The sequence below is a fragment of the Heptranchias perlo genome, chromosome 35 (genome assembly GCF_035084215.1).
Source record: "Heptranchias perlo isolate sHepPer1 chromosome 35, sHepPer1.hap1, whole genome shotgun sequence".
NCBI lineage: Eukaryota > Metazoa > Chordata > Chondrichthyes > Hexanchiformes > Hexanchidae > Heptranchias > Heptranchias perlo.
The window spans coordinates 24,404,475-24,427,709 of record NC_090359.1 but is presented as its reverse complement, the minus strand read 5'-3'; the positions used below and the strand labels follow the sequence as shown (position 1 = coordinate 24,427,709).

The 23,235-nt window shown below is 49.0% G+C and overlaps 2 protein-coding genes across 2 annotated transcripts in view; both read right to left on the bottom strand.

Moving 5' to 3' along the window:
• The window catches only part of LOC137302178 (uncharacterized), a 13,476-nt gene extending 4,688 nt beyond the window's left edge, over positions 1–8,788 (bottom strand). Inside the window, exons 1-4 of the mRNA XM_067971841.1 lie at positions 8,632–8,788; positions 6,437–6,793; positions 4,061–4,114; positions 209–262 (exon numbers count right to left, since the gene is read on the bottom strand). Coding sequence (XP_067827942.1) covers positions 209–262; positions 4,061–4,114; positions 6,437–6,793; positions 8,632–8,758 — 592 coding nt within the window. The 5' untranslated portion in view covers positions 8,759–8,788. The remainder of the gene's footprint in view (positions 1–208; positions 263–4,060; positions 4,115–6,436; positions 6,794–8,631) is intronic.
• A 3,264-nt stretch (positions 8,789–12,052) lies between these two features.
• LOC137302177 (leukocyte cell-derived chemotaxin-2-like) lies at positions 12,053–22,235 on the bottom strand. Its single transcript, XM_067971840.1, has 5 exons — positions 22,144–22,235; positions 20,754–20,811; positions 19,181–19,277; positions 16,192–16,337; positions 12,053–13,234 (listed from the first exon to the last, which is right to left on the bottom strand). The coding sequence occupies exons 2-5, from the start codon at positions 20,791–20,793 to the stop codon at positions 13,041–13,043; spliced, it is 477 nt and encodes a 158-aa protein (XP_067827941.1). The 5' UTR covers positions 20,794–20,811; positions 22,144–22,235; the 3' UTR covers positions 12,053–13,040.
• Between the last annotated feature and the right edge of the window lie 1,000 nt (positions 22,236–23,235).

Sequence of the window (23,235 nt, the reverse complement as noted above, 5' to 3'; positions counted from 1 at the left end):
AGCTGGGAAGAAGGCTGTAAAGTGGTGTCCTGGCAATGCCGGCTCTGGCCCCTTCACCCAGGCTTCTCCATGAATCAATTGACATGAGGTACGCTGAGGCCGACTTAACTCTCCCCCCAGCCACCCCCCAGTGTGGCAATTGGGCCTCCATACAGTGGTAAGGAGGGAGAATGGGGCAGAACCCAGATATGGGTCTACAAGAACTTACCGGACATGTCTGCAACAACTTTGGACTCGTTTGTTTCTTGATGCTTCACATTACCTGAGAAATAAGAAGGAAGAACTTTCTTTTATATGTCCCATAGTGATTCCCAATGAATTGCTCCTGAACTGCAGTCACTTTGGTTATTGATATAAATGTGGGAATCAAATTACACACTGCAAGATCCCACAACGACCAAATGAGAAAGACGATCAGGTAATCTGTTTTTTTTTTGGTGGTGTTGGTTAAGGGAGGAATGTTGGCCAGGACATCAGGAAAACCGTCTATGCTCATCTTCAAGTAGTGCCATGGGATCTTTTACATCCATCAGAACAAGAAGACGGGGCCTCTTCTCATCCGAAGGATGGCGGCTTTGACAATGAAGCATTCCCTCAGAACTGCACTGGAGAGTCAGCCTAGTAATGGTGCTGAAGTCCCCTGGAATGGGGATTGAACCCAAAACCTTCTGACTCAGACGTATAGGTGCTAACACTGAGCCAAACTTTCATTATTGTGCTGTTTCAGTCTCGCTTCTTTATAACTTTTCATCAGTAAATAAATCTGACTAAACATTTCTAGCCTGCATGCTTTGGCACAGTGATATGTTATTCTCCGCCTCTTTAAGGCAATGGGGGAATGCGGTGAGAATACAACATATTCTCCCTTGAGCATCATATAGTGATTCAGGGGTAATTAGTAACCCTGTGATTGCTAACCCTTTCACTGTGGGCAGTGGGATTAGTTGTGGATTGATAGAGGGCTATGGGGAGAGAGTGGGGCAGTGGGGTTAGTTTGGGATTGATACAGAGCTATGGGGAGAGAGTGGGGCAGTGGGATTAGTTTGGGATTGATACAGGGCTATGGGGAGAGAGTGGGGCAGTGGGGTTAGTTTGGGATTGATACAGGGCTATGGGGAGAGAGTGGGGCAGTGGGATTAGTTTTGGATTGATACAGGGCTATGGGGAGAGAGTGGGGCAGTGGGATTAGTTTGGGATTGATACAGGGCTATGGGGAGAGAGTGGGGCAGTGGGATTAGTTTGGGATTGATACAGGGCTGTGGAGAGAGAGTGGGGCAGTGGGGATTAGTTTTGGATTGATGGAGGGCTGTGGAGAGAGAGTGGGGCAGTGGGGATTAGTTTTGGATTGATACAGGGCTATGGGGAGAGAGTGGGGCAGTGGGATTAGTTTTGGATTGATACAGGGCTATGGAGAGAGAGTGGGGCAGTGGGGATTAGTTTGGGATTGATACAGGGCTATGGGGAGAGACCGGGGCAGTGGGATTAGTTTTGGATTGATAGAGGGCTGTGGAGAGAGAGTGGGGCAGTGGGATTAGTTTGGGATTGATACAGAGCTATGGGGAGAGAGTGGGGCAGTGGGATTAGTTTGGGAGTGATACAGGGCTATGGGGAGAGTGGGGCAGTGGGATTAGTTTGGGATTGATACAGGGCTATGGGGAGAGAGTGGGGCAGTGGGATTAGTTTGGGATTGATACAGGGCTGTGGAGAGAGAGTGGGGCAGTGGGGATTACTTTTGGATTGATACAGGGCTATGGGGAGAGAGTGGGGCAGTGGGATTAGTTTTGGATTGATACAGGGCTATGGGGAGAGAGCGGGGCAGTGGGATTAGTTTTGGATTGATACAGGGCTATGGGGAGAGAGCGGGGCAGTGGGATTAGTTTTGGATTGATACAGAGCTATGGAGAGAGAGCAGGGCAGTGGGATTAGTTTGGGATTGATACAGGGCTATGGAGAGAGAGCAGGGCAGTGGGATTAGCTTGGGATTGATACAGGGCTATGGGGAGAGAGCGGGCAGTGGAGATTAGTTTTGGATTGATACAGGGCTATGGGGAGAGAGCGGGGCAGTGGGATTAGTTTTGGATTGATACAGAGCTATAGGGAGAGAGCGGGCAGTGGGGATTAGTTTTGGATTGATACAGAGCTATGGGGAGAGAGTGGGGCAGTGGGGATTAGTTTTGGATTGATACAGGGCTATGGGGAGAGAGTGGGGCAGTGGGGATTAGTTTTGGATTGATACAGGGCTATGGGGAGAGAGTGGGGCAGTGGGGATTAGTTTTGGATTGATACAGGGCTATGGGGAGAGAGTGCGGCAGTAGGGTTAGTTTAAGATTGATTCAGAGCCATGGGGAGAAAGTGGGATTAGTTTGGGATTGATCTAGCAAAGAGCTGGCACAGGTACGATGGGCTGAATGGCCTCCCTCTGTATTGAACACTTCTATGGTTCTAATAGGGGCCCTAAATCTTCAGCCCATCCAGGGGTCTCCTGCTAGAAGAGATCTAGCCCTGCGAACGGTGATGGATCCCACCTTTGGGTCCAGGCTGGGATCGTGGCCTGATCTCCCTAAATGAAAATATGGGAAACTTTTTAATGAAACAATTGTACTTCAATACAACCCCCTCTCAAAGGGGATACTGGGGGAGCGGTGGGGGGAGGGTCGGCAGAGTAAAGATGTTTCTGGGGGTGCTCCCCCCAGCCAGCCATTTTTCTGCTTGACTTGTTGTATTCTCTCCTGAGACTCAGGCTTACATTGGTTCCTGACGGCCATTGGCGCCCACCATTGCCATGTTAATGAAGGGACCATCTCCTTGACCATTCATGACAGGACACACCCCACCCGGGCCCAGTCCCTCGCCTCCATTGCGATTTCCTCTTCAATTGGGCGTTTGGGCCCGGTCCGGATGGGATGCATCCTAGGTTGCTGAGGGAAGTAAGGGTGGAAATTGCGGAGGTCCTGGCCACAATCTTCCAAACATCCGTAGATACGGGGGTGGTGCCAGAGGACTGGAGAATTGTAAATGTTGCACCCTTGTTCAAAAAAGAGTGTAAGGATAAACCCAGCAACTACAGGCCAGTCAGTTTAACCACGGTGGTGGGGAAACTTTGAGAAACGATAATCCGGGACAGAATTAACACTTGGATAAGTGTGGATTGATCAGGGAAAGCCAGCACAGATTTGTTAAAGGCAAATCGTGTTTAACTAACTTGATAGAGTTTTTTGTTGCGGTAACAGAGAGGGTAGATGTGGGCAATGTAGTTGATGTGGTGTATATGGACTTTCAAAAGGCATTTGATAAGTGCCGTATAATAGACTTGTCATCAAGATTGAAGCCCATGGAATAAAAGGGGCTGTAGCAGCATGGATACAGAATTGGCTAAGTAACAGGAAACAGAGAGTAGTGGTGAACGGCTGTTTTTCGGACTGGAGGGAGGTGTACAGTGGTGTTCCCCTGGGGTTAGTACTAGGACCACTGCTTTTCTTGATATTTATTAGTGACTGGACTTGGGTGTACAGGGCACAATTTCCAAATTTGCAGATGACACAAAACTTGGAAGGGTAGTGAACAGTGAGGAGGATAGTGATAGACTTCAAGAGGATATAGACAGGTTGGTGGAATGGGCGGACACGTGGCAGATGAAATTTAACACAGAAAAATGCGAGGTGATACATTTCGGTAGGAAGAACGAGGAGAGGAAATATAAACTAGAGGGCACAATTCTAAAAGGGTTAGAGGAACAGAGAGATCTGGGTGTATATGTGCACAAATCATTGAAGGTGGCAGGGCAGGTTGAGAAAGCGGTTAAAAAAGCATACGGGATCCTGGGCTTTATAAATAGAGGCATAGAGTACAAAAGCATGGAAGTCATGATAAGCTTTGGGTCAGGGCTGGTGTCTGCAGAATTGGGATGAGTTATTTCCTGGGCCGTTGATGTAATGAGTGTTCGTTCAGGACAATCTTCAAAGGGCCAGCTATTAGCCTACGGTCATTATTTCCCGATTTACTCTACTTATAAGAGGTTCGACGTTATTTCTTACCCAGAGATGTGTTTACAAGGACTTACCGGGCAGATCTCCGACAACCGTGGGCTCGTTTGTGTTTTGATGCTTCGCGTTACCTGAGAAATAAGAAGGAAGAAGTTGCCTTGATGTAGCACCTTTCCCATCCCCATAAAATGTCCCAACGTGATTGGCAGTGAATTCCCCCCTCTATGGCAATCGCCTGTTTGGATTGTGACGGTAATTCTTGGCATTTTCTGTGTGTTTGAAATTCTGCACTCCCCTATTTTCAACAGACTGGCTGAAATTGCCCTGAATTCTTTTTCACCAGCCATGGGACCGGCTTAACATGAACAGGAGGAGCTGGAAATGGAGGTGGAGGTATCCCAGTATGCAAAGCAGTACTGCAAGCCTCCTATTAAAATGATAGGGCCTGTCATTTTAATAGAGGCCCTTCATCTAAGGATGCTGGGATAGCCCGAGCTCCATAATCTCTCGCTCTTAGGTGCAAAAAGCTAGAAAAAAATATTTGAAAATCCCACAGCCAGGCAGGAGAATGGACAATACAGAGAAAAGGAGAAAGAGAGGGCCAAGAGGGTGAGTGAAAGGGGAGAATACATTTGAGTGAGACACAGTGGGAGCTAAATTGGGCCATGTAGCGCCCGTTGTTTCAGCGCTACACGGCCCAATTTAGCGTGTCTGCACGTTTCCAGCGTGACGTGCGCCGGACGCCATCTTGGTATTGGAGTTAGCGCAGGCGCAGATAACGAATGCTGGAATCATATAAGGTGGGGAGAAAACGGCTTCAATCAGTACACAACGCTGATTTAAAGTGATAGACACCATTTTGGGACTTAACGCTCAACTCAACGCACAGTCTTAACCCCGACCGTCTGAACGTGTCTTAGAGTGTCTGGAGGACCCCCCACCAGCGCTATTTAAAGGGACCATGCAGGATTTACAGGTTAGTGGCTGGATTATTGCTTCTGGCTGCCGAGACATTTATAACTGTTTTTGGAGGTCTCCTAGACTTGAATACTAGGACACGGGGACATAGCCTAACATTTAGAGAAAGGACGAGCAGGAGTGAAGTTAGGAAATGCTTCTACACACAAAGGGTGGGAGATGTTTGGAACGCTCTTCTGCAGATGGCAGTTGATGCTAGCTCAATTGTGAATATTAAATCTGAGATTGATAGATTTCTGTGAACCAAGGGTATTAAGGGATATGGGGCTAAGGTGGGTATATGGAGTTAGGTCACAGGTCCATCATGATCTCATTGAATGGTGGAACAGGCTCGAGGGGCTAAATGCCGCTCCCACTTGCTGCCTCCTGATATGTGCCACCTTCTCCTGCAAGAAAGCAGGATGTGTGTCTGGGTGATGTGCCTGTCATGGTTGAATAGCTGCCAGTGTGTGGGGCCTGTAAGTTGTGAGTGGTCGGGCTTGAAACAGTTGTAATGTGTAATGGTGAGAGGAAACATCTGATTGAAGAGTTGAGTACTGATGGAAAGAGTTTGTTGGTATGTGGGTGATGGGAGGTGTAGTGCGTGGTGCAGTTGGTAGGAGACACCACTTGACAGTTGACCTCACTCACCTTGACCACTCGTGTCAAAGCATTGAATTTCTTCCTGTACTGCATCCATGTTCATGATGCTGTGCGCCTGGCATTGACTTCATCCCCTACTGCCTCCCACTGCCTTTTGGATATATGCCTGGAGAGCCTCTTGCCACCCCCTTAACCCCAGGGGGGTTTGGTCTTCCCAATACCGAGCTGGAGGAAACTGCAGCTCCTGCAAGACCGGATGTTGGACAGACAGCACGGATTGCAGTGAAAAGGTCACGAGAGGCAGTGGAGAGATAGAGCCACAAACTCCGTGCCCTTGGCACCGATTCTGTCCCCCTCCCCGGCCACTGTCTCAGTCTGTACACAACCTCGGCGTCCGAGTCAACCCTGAGCTGAGCTTCTGACCCCATATCCTCTCCATCACAAAGACCGCCTGCTTCCACCTCCGTCTCAACACCTGTCTCCAGCCCTAGAGCCTACACGTGGAAGCTGATCCCATGTCTGCGGACGATGTCGCCGAGGGTCACTGTGTGGATGAGGAAGAGGCGGGGGGGGTGGGGCAGGCAAAGGTAGATCCTCGGGGGACTCCAGAGGTCATGGTGCGCGGGGAGCGGGAAGAGAAGCCATCGCTGGAGATGCTGTGGTTACAATCAGATGGGTAACAGTGGAATCAAACGTGGGCAGTCCCACTGAACTGGGCAACAGAGGAGAGGCGTTGGAGATGGACAATGTGGTCGACCAAAGCAAAGGCCGCAATGAGGTTGAACAGGGATATTGCGCTATGGTCACGGTCAACGTTCCCAGTAACATTCAACGTGGTCAAGAGTGGAGGAGGGGAGAGATGAAGCCTGAATCTGTGTCTGTCGGCCCCGTACCTCGTACGACCCGCAGCTGGGTGCCGCTCCCCTCCATCTGAATTATGGGCAGAGGCTCCAGGAGCTGGATGACGCACACGTAGACCCCGCTGTCATTCGGACCGGTGTTGCTGAGGCGCAGCGTGCTGCTCCGCGTGCCCAGGTCCGTGCGGAGAGCGACCCTCCCGCTCGTCCCGCCCGTTGTCTCGCCGCCCGGCACCACTCTGTAGACCTCGCCGGCGGGCAGGTTCCACTGGAAGGTCACGAGCTCGGGGACGTTCCTGGGTTCGTCGAAGCGGCAGTTCAGCTCCACGGCTTCGCCTTCTGCGGCTTCGAGCGAGGCCGGTGACTGGTGGACCTCACCACTTACCGGGCCACCTGCAAGAGAAGAAGGAAAGGCCGGCCACTGGGTTAGGGCAAAGTGCCAGGCGCGGCGTAGTCGGTCGCAATCTCTTGCCAGAAGGTCGTGGGTTCAAGTCCCACTCCGGAGACTTGAGCACATAATCCAGGCTGACACTCCGAGTGAGGGAGTGCTGCACTGTCGGAGGTGCCCTCTCGGGTCGACGTTAAAGATCCCACGGACACTATTTCGAAGAAGAGCAGGGGGAGTTCTCCCCAGTGTCCTGGGGCCAATATTTATCCCTCAACCAACATCACTGAAAAACAGATTATCTGGTCATTTATCTCATTGCTGTTTGACGGATATATTTTCATAGAATCATAGAAGTTTACAACATGGAAACAGGCCCTTCGGCCCAACATGTCCATGTCGCCCAGTTTATACCACTAAGCTAGTCCCAATTGCCTGCACTTGGCCCATATCCCTCTATACCCATCTTACCCATGTAACTGTCCAAATGCTTTTTAAAAGACAAAATTGTACCCGCCTCTACTACTGCCTCTGGCAGCTCGTTCCAGACACTCACCACCCTTTGAGTGAAAAAATTGCCCCTCTGGACCCTTTTGTATCTCTCCCCTCTCACCTTAAATCTATGCCCCCTCGTTATAGACTCCCCTACCTTTGGGAAAAGATTTTGACTATCGACCTTATCTATGCCCCTCATTATTTTATAGACTTCTATAAGATCACCCCTTAACCTCCTACTCTCCAGGGAAAAAAGTCTCAGTCTGTCCAACCTCTCCCTATAAGTCAAACCATCAAGTCCCAGTAGCATCCTAGTAAATCTTTTCTGTACTCTTTCTAGTTTAATAATATCCTTTCTATAATAGGGTGACCAGAACTGTACACAGTATTCCAAGTGTGGCCTTACTAATGTCTTGTACAACTTCAACAAGACATCCCAACTCCTGTATTCGATGTTCTGACCAATGAAACCAAGCATGCTGAATTTTGAGAGATAAATTGAAGTAGATAGAGGTAGAGATCGATGGGTAGACAGACAGATAGAAAGTGGGAGGACAATTTGATAAAGCTGGAATACAATCAGGACACCGAGTACAGAAGCAATGAGGCAACAATAAACCCAAACTGATGGCTTGGTCGCAGTTAGAATATTGAGACCAGTTCTGGGCACCCCACTTCATGATGGATCCCAAGGCCACAGAGAGGGCGTAGATGAGGAGAGATGAGAGAGACGAGGGCTCTTTTCACTAGAAAGGAGATTCAGTCGAGATTTTCAAAAATTGGGAGAGGTTTTGATAAGGTAAATTCGGGGGGGAAAACCTATTCCCACTGTCCAGTGAGTTGGTAACTAGAGGGGAGGAATTTAAGAATATTGAGGTATCAACTAACGGAGAGAATGGGAGAAATCCTTTTACACAAAGGGCTGTTAGGACATGGAATGCCTGACCAGAAACCGTACGGGGATTAGAACCCAAAAAAAAAAACAGGTTTTAAAAAGGAAGTGGGTGAATATTTGCAATAGAAAAGTTTTAAAGGGTTTGGGGAAAAGGCAGGGGAGTGGAATTAAGTGGAGCGCTCTTTCTGAGAGAGGACACATGGGCTACGATGGGCTGAACGGAGAAAGGGAAAGGGGAATGGGACTAAGAGGAGAGCTCTTTCTGAGAGACAGCACAGGTACGATGGGCTGAATGGCTCTTTCTGTGCTGTAAAGTTCGATGATGCTATAGTTAGGTAGATTGTCAGCCCGACAGGCAAATAGAAAGAGGAGGAGATAGATAGCTAGATTGACAGAATGGCAGGTAGTCAAGTTTGAGAATGCAGGACCTGCTCTGTTGATGTCCCATTGACGTACCTTTAATTAACAAAAAGATGCTGATCAGGATGACACTGGAGATCTCCATGTCTGTACTGGCCACCTCAAAGATGCTGTTGAATGACCTTGGACCTGAAGGAGGTGTTTGACTTTTGATATCTCGCATTAAATAACCTTTAGCGCATCAGAGAGACCTCAGCTCGTAACCCATCGGAACACGAACTGTGCAAACATCCTTTGTAATCCCATCTCAACATGACATGAAGTGCCCTTTTCAGGAGTGAGAGGTCATGCGTGCTGCTAACACATGCGGCCGTTTTATTCTGACTCATTGTCTCTCAGTCCTGTCGCCATACTGCAAAATTTAACTTTCACCCTCACTCAGTTCCCTCTGTTGCTCCGAGATAAATTACACAATTCAGACCTTTCACTAGCAGATCAGACAAGGGTTGTTCTTGTATTTCATTGCTGATTAGCCATCCAGGATTCTATAGCCTCTATCTTCTCCCATACAGTCTCACACGTCTATCATCGGCTTCTTTCCTGATTTCCAGTGAGACCCTTCCCCCAGCACAAGAACTTAATATCCTAGTTCTCATCTCCAAAGCATTCAGTCCCTTCACCCCAGTGCACCTCCTCTGTAACTGTTCAGCTCCAAATCCCAACCCTACATCCCAGCTCCAAATCCCAACCCTACATCCCAGCTCCAAATCCCAACCCTACATCCCAGCTCCAAATCCCAACCCTACATCCCAGCTCCAAATCCCAACTCTACATCCCAGCTCCATATCCCAATCCTACATCCCAGCTCCAAATCCCAACCCTACATCCCAACCCTACATCCCAGCTCCAAATCCCAATCCTACATCCCAGCTCCATATCCCAACCCTACATCCCAGCTCCAAATCCCAACCCTACATCCCAACCCTACATCCCAGCTCCAAATCCCAATCCTACATCCCAGCTCCATATCCCAACCCTACATCCCAGCTCCAAATCCTAACCCTACATCCCAGCTCCAAATTCCAACCCTACATCCCAGCTCCACATCCCAACCCTACATCCCAATCCTACATCCCAGCTCCATATCCCAACCCTACATCCCAGCTCCAAATCCCAACCCTACATCCCAACCCTACATCCCAGCTCCAAATCCCAATCCTACATCCCAGCTCCATATCCCAACCCTACATCCCAGCTCCAAATCCTAACCCTACATCCCAGCTCCAAATCCCAACCCTACATCCCAGCTCCATATCCCAACCCTACATCCCAATCCTACATCCCAGCTCCATATCCCAACCCTACATCCCAGCTCCATATCCCAACCCTACATCCCAACCCTACATCCCAGCTCCAAATCCTAACCCTACATCCCAGCTCCATATCCCAACCCTACATCCCAACCCTACATCCCAGCTCCAAATCCCAACCCTACATCCCAGCTCCAAATCCTAATCCTACATCCCAGCTCCATATCCTAACCCTACATCCCAGCTCCAAATCCCAACCCAAATCCCAGCTCCAAATCCCAACCCTACATCCCACCTCCATAACCCAACCCTACATCCCAGCTCCAAATCCCAACCCTACATCCCAGCTCCGTATCCCAACCCTACATCCCAACCCAAATCCCAGCTCTAAATCCCAACCCTACATCCCAGCTCCATATCCCAACCCTACATTCCAACACCCCATCCCAGCTCTACATCCCAGCTCTACACCCGACCCTCCATCTCAGTTGGAATGCATCCATCGATCAAAGGCAGGAGAGGACAAGATGGGGCTCGGCTGCGATGCCCCTGCAGTCGAACAACCTGCTGGCACCCAGTCTCCAAGTTCACATATGAAAAGTGGAACTGAACTCCGGCCTTGAGGGGAGGACTGGAGAGAAACAACTTTTAAAAAACTGTGTAAAGGAGCTGGATTGGGACGGGGCGAAGGATTTTAATGGTACAGTAAAGTTCGGGGCACTGACTCTCCAACTCTTTACTTAGAAACAAACACACATAAAAAGAGGCACAGAAAGTGGAAATGGAGAAGGGAAGTACAGCCCAGTTGCCTCACTAAATCCTCTTTTTAGTATCGCTGCGTGGTTGTCTCACTGGGTCATTGACCTTTCACCTTTGCGTTCAGATTCTCTTCCCTCCGATTTCTCCGGTGATGGCCCTCTCCCCTCCCCCCCCCCTCCCCGACAGCCTCACCGCGCAAACTCGCACGTGAGCAAGAGACTTGCCGACCGTGGGGCCCCGACCTAACGCCAGTCAGTGCCCGACAGACGAGCATTCAAAGGGGGAGACATGGGCCAGAGGGGCATAGGGGCCCAAGTGATGCTGGGGCTTGGGGGCAGGAGTCGCTGTGAGCTGCTCTCCGGGTCGACCCAGCATCTGATCCTTGTCAGAGACCTGGGCGGACGTGCTGACAATCCCGGGCTGTGGAGAGACGGAGGAGGAGGAGGAGGTCAGACAGGAAATAGGAATTAGTTGGCAACCAAGCTTGTGTTTTGAAAACCTGTGGACTGCAGGAGGAAGGAGAGGATGAGGGAGGTGAAGAGATTCACAGTGTTGTGGTCCTGGGAAAGAACGAGGTAGAGTGGGAGACGGGGGGCAACGGGTCTTAATTGCGTACAGTTCTGGTGCCCTTATTTAAGGAAGGACATACTTGCATTGGAGGCCGTTCAGAGAAGCTTCACTAGGTTGATTCCGGGTATGGAAGGGTTGTCTTATGAGGAAAGATTGAACAGGTTGGGTCTATACTCATTGGACTTTAGAAGAATGAGAGGCGATCTTATTGAAACATACAAGATTCTGAGGGGACTCGATAGGGTAGATGCTGAGGGGATGTTACCCCTCATGGGGGAATCTAAATCTAGGGGGCATAGTCTCAGAATAAGGGGTCGCCCGTTTAAGACGGAAATGAGGAGGAATTTCTTCTCCCAGAGGGTCGTGAATCTTTGGAATTCTTTACCCCAAAAAGCTGTGGAGGCTGAGTCATTGAATACATTCAAGGCCGAGTTAGACAAATTTTTGATCAGCGAGGGGGTCAAAGGATATGGGGAAAGGGCGGGAAAGTGGAGTTGAGGTAAAAATCAGATCAGCCATGATCTCATTAAATGGCGGAGCAGGCTCGAGGGGCCGAATGGCCTACTCCTGCACCTATCTCATATGGTCTTATGCACACAGTGAGGGCGCAGAGAGCGGGAAGAGTGAGTCCAACAGTGGATTTGCAGTTTCGAAGAGAAAGAAGAGAGTCGGGAGGAGCAATGGCCTCGGTAAATTAGAGAGACAGAGATGTGATGGAGTGAGATTTGGAAGCTGGTGGTGAGCGAGGGGCGGCCTGGCAGATGCCAGGTGTTGCCGACTGTCTGTGCCACGGACACTGCTGTGTGTGGGATTGAGACACAGACTCACAACAGTAACATCAACAAAAAAGGACTGTGACCAAAGTGGGAGTTGGGAGGCAAACAGCAGTTTTATTTCTTACCGATTGATTTATTCTCGATTTTATTATCTACACATTAAAAGTACAAAACAGCAGCATCAGCATTAACTGTGAGGATTTCCGATTTGGCGGGGGTTCCATTGTAGAGCAGGGCTTCTCAGAATAGGACCTGGGGGTACTTGAACATGGGCCCCCCTTCCCGTGAGCCTCGGCGCACCTGCTGCTCTGTGCTTCAGGACCTGTATTCATGCCCTGTCCACTTGGGGGATGTCGGCTGACCTGGGATTTCAGGGGTCTGGTCTTTCTCCCTCTCTTGTTCCAGTTGAAAGTAGACGAGGAGATGGGTTTGAGAGGCCCGGTTATCCGAGCCAAATGGCCGACTGGAATAGGAGGCATTCAAAGGACCGTTGAGCCGGACTCTGTCCCCTACAGCCTGTCACTCTAAAAAGAAGCTTCAGGGATCCAGACTAGCACAAGATGAGAGGGCTGAGGGTGTCACGGTCTCTCGATGGGGGGGGGTGGGCGGGGAGACCTGAACAAACTTTCAGGGAGACTTGGGGCAAAGAGGAGCAGGTTGTAAAATTGGGACCTGCTGTTCTGAAGTTGGCAGAGTGTTAAAACTGACCAGCCCATTGGGAACGTCTCAATGAAACTGGGGCAGTTGAGAGGGATTGTTGGGAGTCCTAACTAAATATTCCCTCCTTGCCCCGAGGGGCACTGAGTCCAAGTGTACTGTCCGACCCTCTCACTCGCTGAGATCAGTTAACGGAGCAGGGATCAAACCCGGGACCATCCAGGTTTGTGTGACTCAGGACCTCACCAGGCACAGCAAATACCAATTGAGGCACTGAGGGGGACCCGGACTCCTGCATTATACTAGAACTTTCCACTTGAGGCTTCAATTCAAAACTTCCCACCCATCCCCCGTTATTTGCGCTAAGTCTCGCTGAATGGTTTTAATTGGATTGGAATTCCAAGTGATTTTGATGAGGTCGGTGTTTATCCGGCTACGGAGTTCCTCCACCCCGGATTCGTAGGTAACGCGTGGGATTTATGGAAGTGTCGCACATCTGGATGTGGACGTGGGAAGTGATCCCGGGGTAAACACTTTGCATCTCAAGCATACGTCCGATCTTCTGACCTTTCGAAACATTCCCGGTGTAACGGTCTGGGGCGAAGGCGAAAATCACAACGCAGTGGCCTGTAACGAGAGCGAGAACATTTATGGAATCAAACAGCGTAGAAGGAGGCCGCTCGGCCCATCGTGCCTATGCCGGCTATCTGAAGGAGCTAACCCAATTAGTCCCGCTCCCCGTGCCCCTTTCCCCCATCGCCCTGCAAATTTTTCCCCTTCAAGTATTTATCCAATTCCCTTTTGAAAGTTACTGAATCTGCTTCCACCGCCCTTTCAGACAATGGATTCCATTTTAATAGAGAGTGGTCTATTACTGAGCCTGTACAGAGGGGTCTATTATTGTAATACTGATCCTACACAGATGTAGCACCCACCCAATACTGGAGAGTCAGCCTAGATTATTTGCTTAAGGGGTGGAGTGGGTTTTGAACCAGCAATCGTCTTGACTCAGGATGTCCGCTGAGCCAAGCTCTGTGGCCCTGGTTTAGGCCCCTCCATCCAACCACCACAGGAGGAGGGGGGGGGGGGCAGAACTTACCACATGAAGTGCTGGGGCATCTTCTTCCATCCCCCTGGGGTTGTATCACTGCCTCCCCTCAGAAACACTTAACTCAGCACTGATCTGGGATCAAACCTGGAACTTCCTGCTCTGCGTAGCCCAGTATCAGGTCCAGCTAGCTCAGTCGGTAGAGCATGAGACTCTTAATCTCAGGATCGTGGGTTCGAGCCCCACGTTCAGCAAATTCTATTTGGAGCTGCCTGGTGGTCTAGTGGTTAGGATTCGGCACTCTCACCGCTGTGGCCTGGGTTCGATTCCCGGTCAGGGAAGTAACTTTTGTTTTGGTGTCCATACTTAAGTAAAGACATACTTGCTCTCGAGGCAGTGCAAAGAAGGTTCACTCGGTTAATCCCGGGGATGAGGGGGCGGACAGATGAGGAGAGGTTGAGTAGATTGGGACTCTACTCATTGGAGTTCAGAAGAATGAGAGGCGATCTTATTGAATCATATAAGATTGTGAAGGGGCTTGATCGGGTGGATGCGGTGAGGATGTTCCCAAGGATGGGTGAAACTAGAACTAGGGGGCATAATCTTAGAATAAGGGGCTGCTCTTTCAAAACTGTAAGGAATCTTACAACACCAGGTTATAGTCCAACAAATTTATTTTAAAATCACAAGCTTTCGGAGATTATCCCCTTCGTCAGATGAATGAGTGAAAAGGTTCTCAAATCGCATATCTTATACTAGGCTGGGACAGCATCACACCAATCAAAAGGTGTCGTTGTTATTCAAACAGGCCAGTCACGGAGAACAGCACGTCCCAGTACACTGGATATACATTGTGTCAATTACACAGACAGGCAGAAAGAAACCCAAAATGGCAGAGAGAGAGAGAGAGAGAGAGAATATTAAAAAACATAATTTTCAAAACTGAGATGAGGAGAAACTTCTTCACTCAGAGGGTAGTGGGTCTGTGGAATTTGCTGCCCCAGGAAGCTGTGGAAGCTACATCATTAAATAAATTTAGAACAGAAATAGACAGTCTCCTAGAAGTAAAGGGAATTAGGGGTTACGGGGAGCGGGCAGGAAATTGGACATGAATTTAGATTTGAGGTTAGGATCAGATCAGCCATGATCTTATGAATGGCGGAGCAGGCTCGAGGGGCCGATTGGCCTACTCCTGCTCCTATTTCTTATGTTCTTATGTATCACACCGCACAATGGGTGCATTTCCACACTTGGCCATCAGGGAGACCGAGTTTTGGTCCTGACCCAATATCTTGGTCAGCCAGTCTTTGAAGCGACTTTCACTTAATTACAGCTGGGTTACCGCAAGCGAGAGGACCAGGACAAGGGACTGGTGTGGACGTGTCCGTCAGTCTACCTCTTGGTCAGAACATTGGGTTCAAACCCATTCCAGGCCTTGAGCACATATCCAGAGGCTGATACTGGGGGCTGTACTGAGGGAGTGCTGCATTGTTGGAAGTGCCGTCCTTCAGATGAGACGTTTAACTGAGGCGCCATTCCCTGTGAGGATGGACGTTACGAATCCCACGGCATTATTGAAAGTAGAGCAGGAGAGTTCTCCTGGTGTCCTGGGCCATTTTATTGTTGCCTTTGAGATCTTACTCTCCACAAAATGGCTGTCGTGTTTCCACAAACAACAATTCCTGCACCTTAAAGTAATTCATTGTGTATGAGACGGTTTGAGAAGTTTCTCAGGGGTGTGACGAGACCTTCTATCAATACGGATCCATCTCAATCTGAGTGTAGAGAAAGGACCTGGGAATCAGGGATTGGCAAGACGAGGGTCGCCAACTCTGGTTGGACGCATTCTCGGAGATTTCATCACATGACCTCCTGCCTCCAATCGCCCCGCCCCTACGCTCCCGCCATTGGTCGCCCAACACGTCCATCATCTCAGCGCTCCGCCTTCCCATGGGCAATTGGAAAGAGAACAGACTCTTCCTTACCCAATTGGATGATTCTTGACTGTCAGTCAAACAGCCAATCTCTCCAGCTCCAATATTTTTAGGACTAATAAACGAAAGTGTTAAAAGAAAATGAAAAAAAAACACACAATTTTTTTAATTATGATTTTTCTCCCTGGGGGTGTTTGCTCACACCAGTGTCCTGGAGAATAATCTTCAGTTCCTGGAGACTCCAGGACAATCCTGGAGGGTTGGCGACCCTAGGCAAAGCCTTATTTGGGGAGGGAGTTTTAACCTCCCATTGTTACATTATAAAACATGACCTTGCAGACATATGTTATTAGATTTCAGTTCTTAACCAACGGCTGGAGATAATTACTAGAAGCGAGGTACAGAATGAGTCCGGTAACTCAGTGAGTAAACCATTACCAGGGGAAGATTCCCATTGATCGCTCGACCCATTTGGAGATGTGAATTTTTAAATCTCTGACCATTTCTGTGTTGCTGAAGAGGCTGAGCCTTGTGGGGAGATGTGGAGACAGGTTAGCAAGGAGCAGGCAGGCTGCACTGGATGGAATCGAGCCCCTTCTCACCTGATCCCTCCAACCTTACTCCATTGTCGATCGCATTTCCATTCCCAAAGGGGTTCTCCCGTCTCACCAGTCTGCCGCTGAAGGGGGCGTAAACTGTCGATCCATCCCTGCAAACCACATCGACCCCCTTGTGTTTGCGACTACCCCTGGAAACGACGGAACACAGTCAGGCCCGAATACGACCAACTCTCTGTCGCACTCTTCCTGTGGAATGTTCACAGTGTCTGATGGACTCGCCCATTGTCGCACCATCATTTTACACAACGCCCGCAGCACTGAGATCTCACATTAGAAAAATACCAGCTAATCTCCCGTGGCATTGCTCGCAGTCAATCAGAGTGTGACGTCTGAAGTGTGACGCCCAAAGTGTGACAGGAAGTAAGTGTGACGCTTACAGGAAATGCATTCTACGGATGAGTCTTTTTATATATTCTAGATTATAAAATATACAGCGCGCCCTGTGTTGTAGGCTTCATGCAATTTTCTCCATATTCCTTCCCCTTCAGTCTGCCAGCCCTTGCCGCCTGTACTACAGGCTCTGAGACTGCCATCAATGCCCCATGTAACAGGCACACGGAGGTGGTCAGGGCTACCAAAGCTGGGAAGGGGAGGTTTCTGTCCTCGGATACTTCCCCCCTCCCTCCCACCAAAAAATGACACAGCAACGACCCCCACAAGGATCGGCCTGTTTCCACCCCGGCTCTGGGTGTGAGTCTAAAGTTTAGACCCGCCCCACCCCACCCCAGTGCTCTTTAAAATCAAAGTGTTACCCCTGCAGTACCAGCCACAGTGGCACATCCCAACACCTTTATTACTGGTCACCAACATTACATTCAAAACTCTACCACGCTCAGGGCAACATGTCACATACTCACTGCTCGAGACTCGTTCCTTCAAGTGTGCGAGTGATTCTTTGACAACATTAACAAAATTCACCACTATAAGCACAGGTTAGTCTCTTAATTTGAAAACCCAGATTATAATGAACATCATGGTGACAATGTAGTTTTGCCCAGAGAGAATAACACTGACCCTAAACCACAACACACTGGAACTTCGTTCCTATTTTCCTTCTTTGTCTCTAATCACCAGGATCTTAGTGAAGACCCTCCCTCCATTGCTCCACTTTGGTCCACCACTATAACTGATACTAACTTTTACCCCTCTATGTCTGTTGGATCTGCTGCTCTCCGGACTTCAATAAGGCCCTGATGGTGCTGTCCTAATATCCTCAGGGTGTGTGTGACTGCACTCACCAGGCCCTATGCTGTCTCTTCAATCTATCCAATCCCACTCCATCCTTGTTTCTCTTTGTTTGTGTTCACCCTATCTTTAAGAAGACTGATCCCCCTGACCCTTCAGATTTTAATTCATTCATGGGATGTGGGCGTTGCTGGCAAGGCCAGCATTTATTGCCCATCCCTAATTGCCCTTAAGAAGGTGATGGTGAGCTGCCCTCTTGAACCGCTGCAGTCTATGTGGTGAAGGTTCTCCCAGTGCTGTTAGGTAGGGAGTTCCAGGATTTTGACCCAGCGACGATGAAGGAACGGCCAATATATTTCCAAGTCAGGATGGTATGTGACTTGGAGGGGAACATGCAGGTGGTGGTATTCCCATGCGCCTGCTGCCTTTGTCCTTCTGGGTGGTAGAGGTCGCGGGTTAGTGTTGCCCCTGATTGCCCCCTGTCACCCTTACATTGGGACTTTCCAAAGTTATGAAAGGAGCTGTTCACTCACAAATTATCCATCATCTCGAAATTTCTGGCCTGACCCATGTTTGCCAGTGGGGGTTTTGCCATGGCCTTTCCTCTGGTGATCTTTCTGTCTATGTTATGTACCGGAACACTGCTCTTGAAAACTTTGATGCTTCATTTGTCAACACCTTGGACATCTCCAGAGCCTTTGATAATGTTTACCACCATACACCTCCAAACAAGTTACCAACACAGGGTCCCTCCAGTGCCATGTCTGTAGCTATCTATAATCCACCACACAACTTCAAACAAGTTACCAACACAGGGTCCCTCCCCAGTACTATGTCTATAGCTATCTATAATCCTGTCTGTGCTACAGTCACTGGCTGATCATGTGACGCAAGAGGTTGCTGAAAGCTCGACTCGGTTTCCCACTCTGGCCCTCTTTCCGTATGAAGGACCATTCATCACCCCACCAAGAGCTACCATCTTTTACCTATCTCCGTACTTGTCCTTCCTCATGTACTGGTTTCAGGCTCACTTTCTGCTCCAAACTGGAACTCCCATTGCTCCAACTGCCCCTGAGAAGCTTGATTTTAGCTATAATATTCACCTTAGAATCTCCTAAAACTCTATAGAGGCAAAAGTGATACACGACCTTGATCCTGCTCTTGTTCTCTTCCCCCCCCCCCCCCACCCCCCAAGATCACAATAGAAGTGAACTTCCATGGGGGTTCTCCTGCTTGTTCACTGTTACTTCGGTGGACGAGCCACGGAAACCCCATTCTTATGGTGGACGAGTAGGAGAACCCCAGCGAGAATTCACCCCCGGTGATTCCCAGCTCTACTGGGTGGTGGCTGCCCTCCAGTACCTTATCAACGAGCCTACACGGTGAGTATCATGGCCCACCCTGGTCCACTCATCCTTGGCCATCCACTAATGGGTATTTTCTAGCAAATGTCACTGAATAAAGGTCTGGAGTGGGACCCTGGTCAAGCCCCACCCTAACTCAGGAGACACAGAGGCCAACTGGAACTCCAACACCACTTCCATGACTAAGACCATTCAATACAACAAAAACCAGGGATCAATTCTGGGACCTAATGCTCTGTACGGCTTAGCAGCAGAGTTTGAACTCCAGCTTTATAATTCACTAACAGCCACCCATTACTGTATGTTTCGTGGCTGGATATTTTACTGTGTCATTTGTACTGAAGGATATTTCATAGATGGGAATAGACTGACAGGGTCTATTCATTCTCTGTGTGAATTAATAACGACAATGTGAAGATTACCTGCTAGCACCGTACGCTCCACTGCCAAATTTATCGGTTCCTCTCACTTTGTTGCTCGGATTCCCTGCACAGAGGCCCCCCCAGCTGTCAGCTGTAACTGTACAAAGTAGAATTTAATACAGAAAAGGGGAAAGCTTAATTACTGTTGTTGGTACACATTTTAAGATGGAAAGGCACAAAATTAATGGAACTCTTTCTGTCTTTACATCTTTACAACACCAAGTTATAGTCCAGCAATTTTATTTTAAATTCACAAGCTTTCGGAGGCTACATCGTTTTCCACATCGTTCACCTGAGGAAGGAGGTAGCCTCCGAAAGCTTGTGAATTTAAAATAAAATTGCTGGACTATAACTTGGTGTTGTAAAATTGTTTACAATTGTCTTTACATCGAGGGAGGTCAGAATGTGGAATTCTCTGCCACAAACCAATGTTGAAACAGAGTCTGCAAATTCCTTTAAATAGGAATTGTTTATAAAAGAGGACTATTAAAGGGTCTGGGGAGTGAGCAGGAGAGTGGGATTAGACTGGGTGGGATATTAAAGGGTCTGGGGAGTGAGCAGGAGAGTGGGATTAGACTGGGTGGGATATTAAAGGGTATGGGGAGTGAGCAGGAGAGTGGGATTAGACTGGGTGGGATATTAAAGGGTATGGGGAGTGAGCGGGAGAGTGGGATTAGACTGGGTGGGATATTAAAGGATATGGGGAGAGAGGAGAGTGGGATTAGACTGGGTGGGATATTAAAGGGTCTGGGGAGTGAGCAGGAGAGTGAGATTAGACTGGGTGGGATATTAAAGGGTATGGGGAGTGAGCGGGAAAGTGGGATTAGACTGGGTGGGATATTAAAGGGTATGGGGAGAGAGGAGAGTGGGATTAGACTGGGTGAGATATTAAAGGGTATGGGGAGAGAGGAGAGTGAGATTAGACTGGGTGGGATATTAAAGGGTATGGGGAGAGAGGAGAGTGGGATTAGACTGGGTGGGATATTAAAGGGTATGGGGAGAGAGGAGAGTGGGATTAGACTGGGTGGGATATTAAAGGGTATGGGGATTGAGGGCTGGGACTATTCCCACTTGGATCCAGAGAATCCTTAAGGAAATGTCCAACTGTGCAGGTGGCTCCCAGTTGGAGAATCAGTGGGAAGTTTACCAGCACTCTGCAGGTTTAGCTGGTTAAACTCCAGTAGGGTCTCTACTGAGGGGCCCGAAGCTTGGCCAAACAAACCTTCATCTGTCGGTGTCTCTCGGGAGATTGATTTGGAGATTCTCCGACATGGGGTTGGAGTTCCAGGCATGTCAGACAGACGGCTGTCTCGCAAATTCCAGTCACTGGATCGCGGGATTTCAGCAGTGATGATGATTAATGGAAAGGGCTGAAGTGTACTCAGGCAACAAACCCTCGTATAACTGACTGAGCGCCATGGAGAAAAGGAATGCTGTCATTTCAGTTCCTGCGTATTTTGCCACTGTGAACTTTGAAATGTTTCTTTAAATATTTTGAGCAATAAACCTGTTTGTAAGTCACAAATAATTCTACAGCAACATCTCCACCCACATTGAACACATGCCGACTTACCCTGAGCCAATAGAGTGAAGAGGATGAGTCCCCTCAGCATGACTCAGGCTCTGAATATCTGGGGAGCAAGATTCATTTATTAATGGATTAACTTCACAAACTAATCATCACCTCAAACATTCTTAAATATTCTACACACCTCGATCTAGCTTTTACCCTTAGTCTGCTGAGTGGTTGCAGGGGCTGTGACAGTTAAAGGGGCAGTAAGTTGTTAAAGGGGCAGTGAGCAATTAAAGGGGCAGTAAGTGGTTAAAGGGGCAGTGAGCAATTAAAGGGGCAGTGAGTGGTTAAAGGGGCAGTGAGTGGTCAAAGGGGCAGTGAGTGGTTAAAGGGTCGGTGAGTGGTTAAAGGGGCAGTGAGTGGTGAAAGGGGCAGTGAGTGGTCAAAGGGTCAGTGAGTGGTTAAAGGGTCAGTGAGTGGTTAAAGGGGCAGTGAGTGGTTAAAGGGGCAGTGAGTGGTCAGAGGGTCAGTGAGTGGTTAAAGGGGCAGTGAGTGGTTAAAGGGGCAGTGTGTGGTTAAAGGGGCAGTGCGTGGTTAAAGGGGCAGTGAGTGGTTAAAGGGGCAGTGAGTGTTCAAAGGGGCAGTGACTGGTTAAAGGGAGCTAGAAATTGGTAAAGGGATGGGGAATTGTTAAAGGGGTCTGGGAGTGGTTCAAGGGGCAGTGAGTGGTTAAAGGGGCAGTGAGTGGTTAAAGGGGTCTGGGAGTGGTTAAAGGGGTCTGGGAGTGGTTAAAGGGGCAGTGAGTGGTTAAAGGGGTCTGGGAGTGGTTAAAGGGAGTAATTCCACCCTCAGATGTGACGTTCCGCATTCTGTCTGTGTCTGAGCTTCCGCAAAGCTCGAGGAACAGCACCTCATCTTTCGATTAGGGACTTTACAACCATCCGGACTCAACACTGATTTCAATAACTTCAGATCAGAACCACTTCTCCCATTTTCTCAGACAGCGGGTGATGGTGATGGTTCTGCTGTTGCCATTTACAGCTCCTCTAGACCCATCTTTTGTTTCTTTATCTGTCCCATTCCCACCCTCCGTGCCTCGCACCATCATCCCCTTTTGTAATTTAATCACTCCTGCCCTCCATCTTATCACAGACCTCCCCTTTTGTTCTTTCCTCCCCTCCCTTCCCTCCCTCCTCTTTCCCCGGCTCTGCATTTGCTTAAAAACTGTTTAATCTTCAGCTTCTTCCAGTTCTGACGAAGGGTCATCGACCTGAAACGTTAACACTGTTTCTCTCTCCACAGATGCTGCCCGACCTGCTGAGTATTTCCAGCATTTTCTGGTTTTATCCCACTCTCAGTAATCTCATCCACGGGAGGATTGGAATGGAGCCCCCCTTCACCGTACAATGAGACAGCCCACGTGACTGGAGGCCCAAAGGCTCCTTCTCACCAACACCTCATCTACCCAACCTTCGGACTTCAACCTGCGTCAGTCTTCGAGATGTCGAGCACGGCTCACGGCAACAGTCACACTTTTCCAAAACACCGTGTCCTAGATTAAAGAAATGACTCGCATATATCATTTTACCGAGGTGGCCCAGGTATTTCACAACCCATTCAGTACCCTCAGGGCGGTCATTGTCGCTTGGTTGGCAAATGTGCCAATTTATGCACAGCAAGATCCCGCAAATCGTGAATGAGGCAAATGACCAATTAATCTGTTTTTAGTGATGTTGCTTGAGGCTGGAATATCGGCCCAGGACAACTAGAGAACTGGCCTACTCTTTGATTGGTGCTGTGGGATCTTCTACGTCCACCTGAGAGGGCAGTAAAGGACCTCGGTTTAACGTCCCATCTCTGACACTCCCTCAGTACTGCCCTGGACTCTCAGCTGAAGTTAGGGGCTCAAACTGTGCAATCTTTCCCTATTCTCTCTCTCCACCCCCACCCACTTCTCCGTCCTTTCCTGGAGTCATGGCTCAATGGGAGCTGAGCCGCAAACCCCAAGGGTTCAGGGTGGCCGCTCCTCCTGGGTGACCCTAGATAATGAGTGACAGGCAGCTTGACCATGCGAGACATCAAATCCCGACCCCATTCTGCCTTCCCACGGCTGCATAGAATTATTACACCACAGAAGGCGGCCGCTCGGCCCATCTCGCCTGTGCCAGCTCTTTGAAACAGCTGTCCAACTAGTCCCACTCCCCTCTGCTCTTTCCCCCATAGCCCTGCAAATTTCTACCTCTTCAAGTATTTATCCAATTCCCTTTTGACGGTTATTATTGAATCTGCTTCCACCGCCCTTTCAGGCAGCGCATTCCAGATCCCAACAACTCGTTGGGTAAAACAATGTCTCCTCATCTCCCCTCTGGTTCTTTTGCCAATTACCTTAAATCTGTGTCCTCTGGTTACCGACCCTTCTGCCACTGGAAACAGTTTCTCCTTATTTACTCTATCAAAACCCTTCATGATTTTGAACACCTCGATTAAATCTCCCCTTAACCTTCTCTACTCTAAGGAGAACAATCCCAGCTTCTTCAGTCTC